This window comes from Miscanthus floridulus, chromosome 8 (genome assembly GCF_019320115.1).
Source record: "Miscanthus floridulus cultivar M001 chromosome 8, ASM1932011v1, whole genome shotgun sequence".
Taxonomy (NCBI): domain Eukaryota; kingdom Viridiplantae; phylum Streptophyta; class Magnoliopsida; order Poales; family Poaceae; genus Miscanthus; species Miscanthus floridulus.
The window spans coordinates 179,488,531-179,499,949 of record NC_089587.1 but is presented as its reverse complement, the minus strand read 5'-3'; the positions used below and the strand labels follow the sequence as shown (position 1 = coordinate 179,499,949).

The 11,419-nt window shown below is 43.8% G+C and overlaps 2 protein-coding genes across 2 annotated transcripts; one reads left to right on the top strand and one right to left on the bottom strand.

Moving 5' to 3' along the window:
- Positions 1-465: 465 nt before the first annotated feature.
- Positions 466-4,037, bottom strand: LOC136477629 (glyceraldehyde-3-phosphate dehydrogenase 3, cytosolic). The gene is made up of 12 exons (XM_066475843.1): positions 3,904-4,037; positions 3,762-3,785; positions 3,575-3,675; positions 2,504-2,619; positions 2,319-2,418; positions 2,079-2,225; positions 1,935-1,995; positions 1,752-1,849; positions 1,260-1,402; positions 1,041-1,124; positions 832-921; positions 466-740 (listed from the first exon to the last, which is right to left on the bottom strand). Exons 1-12 carry the CDS (start codon positions 3,905-3,907, stop codon positions 695-697), a joined length of 1,014 nt encoding a protein of 337 aa, XP_066331940.1. The 5' UTR covers positions 3,908-4,037; the 3' UTR covers positions 466-694.
- A 1,556-nt stretch (positions 4,038-5,593) lies between these two features.
- LOC136474150 (cytosolic Fe-S cluster assembly factor NBP35-like) lies at positions 5,594-9,562 on the top strand. Its single transcript, XM_066471748.1, has 3 exons — positions 5,594-5,871; positions 6,141-6,242; positions 8,349-9,562. The coding sequence occupies exons 1-3, from the start codon at positions 5,622-5,624 to the stop codon at positions 9,242-9,244; spliced, it is 1,248 nt and encodes a 415-aa protein (XP_066327845.1). The 5' UTR covers positions 5,594-5,621; the 3' UTR covers positions 9,245-9,562.
- The last annotated feature ends 1,857 nt before the right edge of the window (positions 9,563-11,419 follow it).

Below are 11,419 nucleotides of genomic sequence, written 5' to 3'. Positions count from 1 at the left end.
TGCACACATATGAAAACAGCAACCCATCTCAATATGGGGGTGTTCGGCTGCCTTTGTTCCGGAGGAATTTGGATAGTTTTTCGGATAAAAAAAGAAGTGTTTTCGGATAAAAAAAGAAGTGGATCTAAGCCAGGTTTAAGGCTGCTCCATGGCCAACTATCTTCTACTATTTCACCTTAATCGTGTGACGATCAACTCACCTGTCACCTACACTGCAACAAGGATCTTCATATCTGCTTCTTGAACAAAATTTTGCCCGTGCCAAAGGGTTAATAAACTTTAGCATTCAAGTACGAGAAACGGACTTACATCTATGGCAATCTCCACCACGGCAGGTGCATGCCGGCAACCAAAGTGAAGGAAAAAAGGACGTGGAACTATGAAGAGGCCGGCAACCAAAGTGGCAAGTGAAGGAAGAAAGGACGTGGAACATTGAAGTCAAATGGCACAGCAAAGACACAGATAAAGGAGTGCAAAATGCAAAACTGAAATATAAATTGATTAGAAGTTTAACGACGGTAGGTAGACCTGACAAAATATGAGTCATTCAATGCTCGACCAACCACTACGATACAATACACCCAATATAGTTTCAGACAATACGATAGATAGAAAATTTTTATTCCCGGAAGCACTTTCTCCGGGGAAGAAACACCAACTGCCTTGTATTACCAGACCGTCTCAGTTCGTTCATCTAGTTGGTGCTGTTCATGTGACGGATCAGGTCGACCACGCGGGTGCTGAAAAGGGGACGGAAAATAAGTCAGGATTTAGAAATTGAAGTGTGCAGAAGCCCTAGTCAAAGTCAGATAATCGGTAGAGGCAACTAACCTGTATCCCCACTCGTTGTCGTACCAGGACACAAGTTTCACGAAGTTGCCGTTCAAGGCAATGCCAGCCTTAGCATCAAAGATGCTAGACCTGTGATTGAGAGACAAAACATTGTCAGTAACCTGAGGTCCCCAGCAATTAACTACTGATCGGAAAATTGTGAAGATTAGATAAAATTGTGGGAGTGAGGATTAGAAAATATAGCACACCTGCTGTCACCCTGGAAATCGGTCGAAACAAGGTCCTCCTCAACATAACCCAGAATGCCCTTGAGGCTACCCTCTGCCTCAGCCCTGTGAAGATGTTTGTAAGATTAGCGAGTATGACAATCTAAAGCAATTCAACATTCATTTGAAAGTTGCATTGGACACAACATTATTGCACATTAATGAAAAAACCAACTCCACAATGCCGGAAAGCTAACTCACTTGACTGCAGCCTTGATCTCATCATAGGTAGCAGACTTCTCAAGCCTAACAGTCAGATCAACAACAGAAACATCGACGGTTGGGACACGGAAAGACATTCCAGTCAACTTTCCATTAAGGACAGGAAGCACTTTGCCAACAGCCTGCAGGACATCAAGTAGTTGTTACAAACTAAAAGACACACACACACACAAGAGAGAAAGCACTTTGCCAACAGCCTGCAGGACATCAAGTAGTTGTTACAAACTAAAAGACACACACACACACACGAGAGAGAGAAAGCACTTGGGCAACAGCCTGCAGGACATCAAGTAGTTGTTACAAACTAAAAGACAAAGTGATTTGGACAAAATGTAGATGACTTGTTTCTCTTCTCAGAAGAGTTGAGACTATACACTATTTCACACTATTTTTTTTCATGCAAAGCATGAAGGCATTTCATGATTACATGTTGTAAAAAGTGCACAAGGAAAAGGAAGGTCAGTTTCTAACCTTAGCAGCTCCAGTGCTGCTGGGAATGATGTTGAAACTAGCAGCCCTTCCACCCCTCCAGTCCTTAGATGAGGGACCATCAACAGTCTTCTGGGTAGCTGCAAGGATCCACATTTGCCACATTAAAGACCACAAACAGATTGCTAAACAGGTTTTCCATTTAACCAATTTTGCAAAGCTTACCGGTGATGGCATGAACAGTGGTCATCAGACCCTCAACGATACCAAACTTGTCATTGATGACCTGAAGCAAAAATAAATAACCAATTTTAAATAATATAGGATCCCTAACAGCAATTGATCTCAGCAGTAAAGCAACATAAGCACCTTAGCAAGAGGAGCAAGGCAGTTGGTTGTGCAGCTAGCATTGGAGACAATGTTAATGTCAGACTTGTACTCCTTCTCGTTGACACCAACAACGAACATGGGGGCATCCTTGCTAGGAGCAGAAATGACGACCTTCTTGGCACCACCCTGTAAAAGCAACAGGAAAACCATCAGATGCTTCCATCACTAGAACTAATAAGGTATATACCCTGGAATAATACAATAGGTAGAAGATTGTACCTTCAAGTGAGCTGCAGCCTTCTCCTTGTCAGTGAAAACACCAGTAGACTCAACAACATATTCAGCACCAACGGAACCCCATGGGATCTCCTCAGGGTTCCTACAAACCAGGTCATTACTCATTAGCCCCACAATGGTTTAATTGGGTATGAAGCAAATTAATATGGAAAGGAATGGTAACAAACCTGCTGCCAAACACAGCAACCTCCTTCTCACCAAAGAGAAGGGTCTTGGAGTCCTTAACCTTGAGCTCATGGTGCTTCCACTGTCCGTGGACAGTGTCATACTTGAACATGTAGGTCTGCAAGAGCAAAGTCAAACTCAAAATCCTAAAACAGAAGACCCAGTTGGTGTAACTTAACTAATCAACTTGACAAATGCAAGAATAAGAAGATTCATAGAATTAAAATTATGTAGAAAATACATATTTGGATAGTTCAAACACTATTACATCAACAACAATGGAATAGAATGTAATCCAGATCATAAGATTCGAATGAAACTTAACATGGGATAACCATAGAAAAAAACAGATAGCCTACATAATAATCCAAAGCACATGGCAGTCAGAGCAAGGCATAGATACGTGCATCCACAGATGAACAACCTATATATAACCACTTTAGAGTTTCTATAATCCATCAGCAATTACAATCATGTTAATCTGCTTGACAGAGTGAGTAACCAGTTCAAATAAAAATAATGACATCTACATTAGATCAACAACCTAAATATACACTTTAAGGTTCCTATAATCGATCAACAATTACAATCATGTCAATGTGTTTATGGCAGAGTGGGTAACACCAGTCCACATTAAAAAAATGACATCCACATCAGATCAACAACCTAAATTATGCACTTAAGAGTTCCTATAATCCATCAACAATTACAATCATGTCAATGTACTTATGACAGGGTGGGTAAAAGGGTAACACCAATGTACTTATGACAGAGTGGGTAACAGTGTAACACCAGTCCACATAAAAAAATTACATCTACATCAGATCTACGCATCCCTTTACTAATAATCCCATAGAATACAGATGTTCGAGACATGGACAAATCGTTACTAACACATGATCCCATATCTTACATAACCAAATACCAAATCGTATAAACCTTACCTTACATAACCAAATACCAAATCGTATAAACCTTACAAATCTACTACCATCGAACAAGCACTTTCAGCCAATCACTACTACACTCTCTTCGTACCAGATCAAGCGATTCAGCGATACCAGGGGCTATACCATGTAATCGGTGCTGATGAAGGGGTCGTTCACGGCGACGAGCTCGACATCGTCGCTCTGCAGGGCCACCCTGGCCACCAGCCTTCCGATCCTGCCGAACCCTGCACCAACGAGAAAACCGATCAAAACCCACACGGACGGCGTAACTCAAATACATCATAACTCAGATCAGAGGCCGCAAACTTACCATTGATCCCGATCTTGATCTTGGCTGCATATACAAGAGCACAAACGCAACCAACCAAACCAACAAAATAAGTCAGCGAAAATACCACTACCAACGATCAAAATCCAAAAACACGACCAGATTGCAGGAACGACGGCATTACCCATGGGGACGAGAGGCTGCGGGACGGAGGAAACGAGGACGGATGGATTTCAAACGGGATCGAGAATGGGGTTCGCGAGTGTGATGCGGCCAATGGATCAGAGGGGCCATTATATAAAGGGCACTGGGCGGCCTAGGCCCTAGGGTTAGGCCAGGCCGCTGTGGCTGCGGCTGGCTGGGCCCACGCCCGGCGCCGCGGAACCTGGTTTTGGTAAAAATGGTGGGGGCGGAGACGTGTAGGACGTGTGGATGACAAGTGGGGCCTGGAGGAGGAACGCGACCGGGGGCGGCCGATGGTTTCGAGAAGCTTCCCATGGGTCGGAACGAAACCCTGGACCGTTGCTGGGTTCGGGCCCACCGGAAGTGGGAGAGAAGTCCTCCTGTTGTGCGGTGGCGGGCCTGCGCTTCTTTTCTTGGACAAGAAGAAGAAAGGCAAAGGATACCATCGGCCGAGCTGGTTTTCGGCGGCCGTCGGATGGCAAAAGATTCTGTGGACGTTGTGGGTGCCTGATTTTGTGCCTGGACGCTGGATTACAAGCCGAGCGGGCTCGGCTCGCTGGCTCCGTATGACTCTCGGTAGTTATCACCTCCCATTTTTATTTTGCTGGTATATGTACACGTACGTACAATGGCGTAGCTAAGATCTACATCCATTTTAATGTAAAACCAAATTATAGAGTGGTTCATGTGTAATTTTTATGATTTTGGAGAGCTCATCTACTATAATTTAACCTTGAACTAAATTTTAGGATGGTCCATGGACCACATGTCCACCTAGTTAGCTTCGTCTGTGCGTATACTGACCAAAACCTTCAGTTGCCAACACAGATGCAATTAATTATATTTTGTAAACCGTAACTAATTTATGCTAAAATATGAAATGAGATATTGTCATGGTGCATGGCTCTCCACTTGTGGTTAAATTATGATTCTTGTGTCTTCGTCTTTGGGTGTGTGTGTGGCTCATCCAACGATTATTGGGATTACTATGTCCAAATCGACCAATGTCAAGTTGTCAACGATAAAAATTTGATTTAGACGGGATAATACTTATCGTGTTCTACTAACGGACAAGTGATTGTGTCGAACAGAGGTAATATGGCTCAATCTTTCAGCAACATTGATTCTCCTCGATGTTTTCAGCAACGATGATTCTCCTTGGCCTACTATGAACTTCACCATGACCACCGAACAATTTCGACGAGTGAACAGAATTTGCCTAGAGAGTGAGGGGGAAAAAACACATGTTCAAACATGTCACGTATAGCCAATAATGTTCAGGTTGGACTTGGACCCTCAAAGTGACAAAGTTGTTTTATTCCTCCATGATGGAGAAAAAAAACACATGAGGTTTTGGACTTTGGCACATGAAAATCAGGCCTTGTTTAGATCACCTCCAAATTCTAAGTTTTTTTACTCTCTCTCCATCACATCAATTTTTGGACGCATGCATGGAGCATTAAATGTAGGTAAAAAAAATAACTAATTGTACAGTTTGGTTGTTAATCACGAGACGAATCTTTTGAGCCTAGTTAGTCCATGATCGGACAAAGTTTGTCAAATACAAACGAAACGTACTACAGTGTCCAGATTGTAAAAATTTGCAATCTAAACGAGGCCTCAGTCATGAATTGTTGAAATAGCAACAGGGCAGGAGAACGACGGAAGCAGAGCAACGACGGTCAGAGCCACAGAGGCAAACTTGAGATCGTACACGCTATGCGGACAACGCCGCGCCCGTCCAGAAGCCCGGAAGGCAAAAATCTGGTTGCCTCGGCTCGTTCACACAGCCTAACGCAGCAGCACGCCGCTCCGTTGTGGGTCTTCTCTGCACTCTGGAGCGGTCGGCCGGTCACCCTACACCGAGACCACGAGACGACTCGAACCCCAGCTCAGGAACTGCAGGAGAAGGGGAGAGAGATGGAGAACGGCGTCGGCAAAGGCGACGTCCCCGACGATGCGAACGAGCGTAAGGAATCATTCCCCCCGTGCCCTCCGGTGGCCTCGTTCTTCCTCTTCCCTTAGTTTGCGTTTAGGGCCGGCTTTCTGCAGCCATGTTTTTCTGGAGTTTGATCGCCTCTTACCAAAAGGGGCGAAATCTTCCTTGTTTCATCTGATATATATATAGATGCGAAGTTTCAGGGCACCGTGCAGTTGTTTCGATCGCTGGGTTGCTTTACCCAGGCTTGCTTCTAGGGTATTCGTGTTTCTGAGTATGCTTGGTTTGGTGTTGCGCAGATTGCCCTGGAACGCAGTCGGAGGAGGCGGGGAAGGCGGATGCCTGCGCTGGGTGCCCCAACCAGCAGATTTGCGCCACCGCCCCCAAGGGCCCTGATCCCGGTAATTAATACAATTCCAGTCAATTCTGCGATTTCCTCTGGTGCTGGCTTACTGTTATCTCCGTCATATGATTTTGTTACATTTTATTTGGTGAGAATTAGCTTAGTTAGATACATTTTATTACAAAGTGGTTGTGGATTTGGTATGTTCTATTTTCAGTATCCCCCTAAAGCATTTTAGATTTAAAGATTTACAACAGCTGCAAGTGCTTATAAGTAAAGGGCAAGCGCTAGTAGGAACTAGCCTGCAGTTTTGAGCAGTCGAGGTCCAAAAACAAAGGGATTTGAATCAGAAATATTAGCACCAATAAAAGAGCCTGGAATTGCACTAGAGATGTAACTTGCTCGATCCAGTTATATGATTGAATGTTGAAGCATCCAATTTATGAATTGTTCAAAGTAAGTTAACTTTGTCAGAGTAGTATTTAAACAATGAGACTGACTGAGGGAAGAAGGGTAGGGGTTTGGGATGATGTGGTTCCTGTAAAGCAAATCATTGTGATCCAAACATGTAGTAATATCCAGGGGGCACCTGATATCCTGATGCCACATCCTGCTACAACTGCTGCTAAAGAAGGTTCAAACATGGATGGACGTTTAATGTTGGCTAGAAAGATTAGAAGAGTGTCTAGATTTCATATTTGAATCTTGTTCCAATTATTTGAGGGGTTTGCTGGATAGTAGATTCCCTGTGTTGACTGTGCGCTATAGGGATTGACAGATCACAAGGAAAGCCTTGTGGTTAAATTGTTATAATGTGTGATTGTGGTAACCATAGTTGGTGAACTCTTCCTAGTGGTTATGCTTTTTAGCATGCTCTTTATTGTCAATTGTACTGTTAATCATAGCCTTTTGAGCAGTCAAGGTCCACAAACGAAGGGAGCTGATTCTGAAGTTTTCAGCTGCCTAATAAAAGATTTTCACCGGACAAGTGCCTATCCAGCGTCCAGTCGAATCCAATTGATCAATTAAGTCTTGAAGCAATTAAGTTTGTGACTTCTTCAAAGTTTTGTCTGTTAGCATAAAAACACAGTGAGGGAAGTGGTGGAGACTTAGGAAAATGCAGTTCATGTACAACAATTCACCTATGTGTTCAATTCCTTACAGACAATTCATTATGACCTGTTCATTCCTGTAAAAGAATTCATTTATGACCTGTTGTGATATCCAGATGCCACATCCATTTAATCCAAAAGGATATAAAGAGGACACTACAACTAATGTTATTGAAGGTTCTAACTTTGAATCTTGAATTTGGTGAGATTAAAATAGTGCATGGGTTTTCTTATTTGGGTCTTGTTCCATGGTTTTCTTATTTGGATCAAGTGTTTGAGGTTTTTTTTATTTTTTAATGCTAGGTTGTAAGCTCTGTTGATTCAAACCTGCCTTTTCCTTACTCTGCAAGGAATGGCAGATCACAGCACAGAAAAAAGAATATTCTTTGGAAAAATATCATCAGTCGTTTTTTCTGTTACTTCTGATATGAACTTCTTAGCTACCTTGGGATCTCCATGATCTTTGAGAGGTTTTCTATGGAGTATGAATATGACAGATTTTACAATTTGTGCTACTCGAGTGTCAGTAAGTTGAGCTATTTGCTAAAGCTGCTTCAATGAATTGCCTCCATTTTCAATAATGAGCAGCTTTACGAACATTGTACACAATCCATCTGAGGATTGAAGAATTTCAGATTGAGCAGGAAAAAACACTCAATGTGATTATGTACTTTGTGGATGTTAAAGACTTTGTTGTGTTGTTGTTGTGGATGTTAAAGACTACACCATCAAGTTTTCAGTGTGACTGCCATCAATGCTATAAATAAATGCTTTGCCTCAATGCAATCGTCAACAATTCTAAATGTGATTTAGTCATTGTAGTTTACTTTCGATACATTTCACTGGTGCAAAGCAGCATGTTAAATGTGTGATTGCCTTTTGTAGCTGGTGGCCATTTATCTTGAGCTAGGATTTTTTGCATGCAGTTCAATGTGATATACCATTAGCCGTAGGTGGATGAATGAATTATATATACAGGGACACTATTTACTTGCTGCTTGTATATCTGTTAGGTGAAAGTGAACTGATTATTGACTGGTTGTATTTTGCAGATGTGGTTGCTATTGTTGAGAGGTTGGCTACTGTGAAGCACAAATTATTAGTTTTGTCTGGAAAGGGAGGTGTTGGAAAGAGCACATTCTCAGCCCAACTCTCGTTTGCCCTAGCTGAAATGGACCATCAGGTTGGCCTTCTTGACATAGATATATGTGGCCCTAGCATCCCTAAAATGTTAGGCCTTGAGGGACAAGATATTCATCAAAGCAACCTTGGCTGGTCACCTGTGTATGTTGAGTCCAACCTTGGCGTGATGTCGATTGGTTTCATGCTGCCTGATCCAGATGATGCTGTCATATGGAGGGGTCCCCGCAAGAATGGATTGATCAAGCAGTTCTTAAAGGATGTTGATTGGGGGGAGATTGACTATCTTGTTGTGGACGCTCCTCCAGGAACATCTGATGAGCACATCTCGATCGTGCAATACCTTCAAGCCACAGGAATCGATGGTGCAATAATCGTCACGACTCCGCAGCAGGTCTCTCTGATTGACGTGAGGAAGGAGATAAACTTCTGCAAGAAGGTTGGTGTCCCTGTCCTAGGTGTTGTGGAGAACATGAGTGGCCTGAGGCAGCCGCTTTCAGATCTCAGATTCGTCAAGTCAGATGGGGCGGGTGAGACAGATGCGACAGAGTGGGCCCTGAACTACATCAAGGAGAAAGCCCCTGAGCTTCTGTCGGTCATGGCCTGCAGTGAGGTATTTGATAGCAGCAAGGGAGGCGCTGAGAAGATGTGCCATGAAATGGGGGTTCCTTTCCTTGGTAAGGTGCCCATGGATCCGCAGCTGTGCAAGGCTTCTGAGGAAGGGAGGTCATGCTTTGCTGATCAGAAATGCAGTGCCAGTGCGCCGGCTCTTCAGAACATTGTGAAGAAGCTGATCAAGACTGAGTGAGAAAATAGTGTTGGCCTGCTGGGAATCTGGTAGTGAGAAATGAGATGAAATGATAGATGCCAGAGTTCTCATTACCAATATATATGCTGTGTCACACACACAGTCTTTATTAGTGCTATTTGATCTGTAAGTTTTTGTTCATGAATGATCAGTGGGTGGACTGGGTGCACAAACTACCGCTTAATTTCTGCACTATGCAGTGAAATATGTTTTGAGGTTACTTTCAAAAAAAAAATGTTTTGAGGTGCTACCTGAATGATGCTTGAATGCTTTGTACTGTACGTACCAGAACCGAATGAGTGTATTTTGTTAGCAATAGCCTGGCAACGCTTCTTTGCTCTCTTTGCACAACATGCTTGTCGTAAGTTATCAGATGCTGGGGCTGTCGGCAAAAAAAATCAGGACAAAGCCTCGGGCCTTTTGTCGCAAAAACTGATGATGATTCACGAATAAGCATGTTCTGTATTTCTCTTAACACAGACGACTGAACAGTGAACACGACCATGCAAGTGACAAAGCAGATCAAAACTGATTTTTATTTTTGGCGAGGACAGTAGCTGAAAGTTTTGTCATAGCACTGACTTGGCGACTGTTATGACAAAAATTGCAATTTATATCTAAGCCTCTCAAGTAAAAAGAAAATTCAATACATTCAGGAGAAAGGAGAGAAGTTAAAAACACAGATTGAGATCAGAACATCACATTTACTCTTATCAAGCCAGCCGACTTTGGTCGATGCTCAGGGTGTCCACGTTAGTGAAAAAATTTTACAGCGTCCGATCATCTTTTCAACCGTCCAAATTTATCCCACCGTTTTTAGAGTATAACAGTTCAACTGGTTCAGACAAAAAGAAAAAAACTCCCTCGTCCTCTCCACTGAAGCCTCAAGGGCCGCATCCTCACACTGCTTTCTGCCCTCGCGTCCACCGCGCCGCCCTCTGCCGTCGCCTCCGCCGCCCGCCAATGCCGCCACCGCGGAGCTCCGCGTCCACCCCTCCGCCCCCAGAGCAGCATGTAGGCCTGTGCGGACGGCCCCCGGTGCCGCCGCCACGTTGACCTAGGGGTTCGACGCGGAATCGGCCCCAGCCCTGGCTTAGCCAGCGTGCCGGCGCGGGTGGTCGTGCTCCGCGGCTGGCTCACCGTGCGGTGTGCTGTCGAGCCAGCGGCGCCCCCGGTTTGCTGCGCCCTTGCTCCGGCGTAAGGCTGGATAACGAGCTAGCTCGGCTCGGCTCGGCTCGTTATCCTAACGAGCCAGAAAACCAGCTTGGCTCGGCTCGTTAAAAGCTCGAGCTGGCTCGTTAAGCTCGCGAGCTAGGTATAAAAAATACACAAAATATAATATTTGCATTTATCTAAAGTTTGAGAATAATAATAATATAAAAGAAATGCATCTAGACCAGTTACCAGTCAATTTATAGGGTCTAGACCAGTTACCAGTCAATTGTAAAGTGCAAGACATGAAGTAATACAAAACTAATATAAGTTTTGATATTTTTTTTCCTGGAAGCTTGGCTCGTTTAGCTCGCGAGCTGGCTCGAGTTGGCTCGTTATAGCTAACGAGCTAAAATCTTGGCTCGGCTCGGCTCGTTATCATAACGAGCCGAACCGAGCCGAGTCGAGTCAGCCACGAGCCGAGCGAGCTAACGAGCTTCGAGTTTTTCGTCCAGCCTTACTCCGGCGCCTCCCAGCGCCGCCCCCATCGCCCCTCCGCCCCTGCTGAGCGCCTCTTCCTAGACATGGCCTAATCGACGACTACATAACCAGGTAGCCGCATCAATTCCTGATTTATCCGTCCATACTAAATTAGCTTCAACATCTTATTTCTTCTAATATTAAATTGGTATAAAATAAATGCCTGACAGCATTTCGCTCCGTCAAAATTTTACTTTCCTGTATTCTATGGTTGTTGCCCCAAGGTAAACCCTGCTCTCTGAGGGGGTACAAAATATGGAGGACAGGAACCTAGGCAAGTTCAATTCGTGAGGTCTTACTGACCAACCATATTTGATTATTTTGTTTTTAAATTATTCTTGACACATGCATATTTGCCGTGTTGGCTTCTTGTCTTTTTAGATCTATGATTCAGTGTGCTTTGATTTGACACATGCATATATCCTGTGCCAGCTTTTTTGTATGATTTAGTGTGCTTTGCATGGAGAAATATTGATCTTCTCG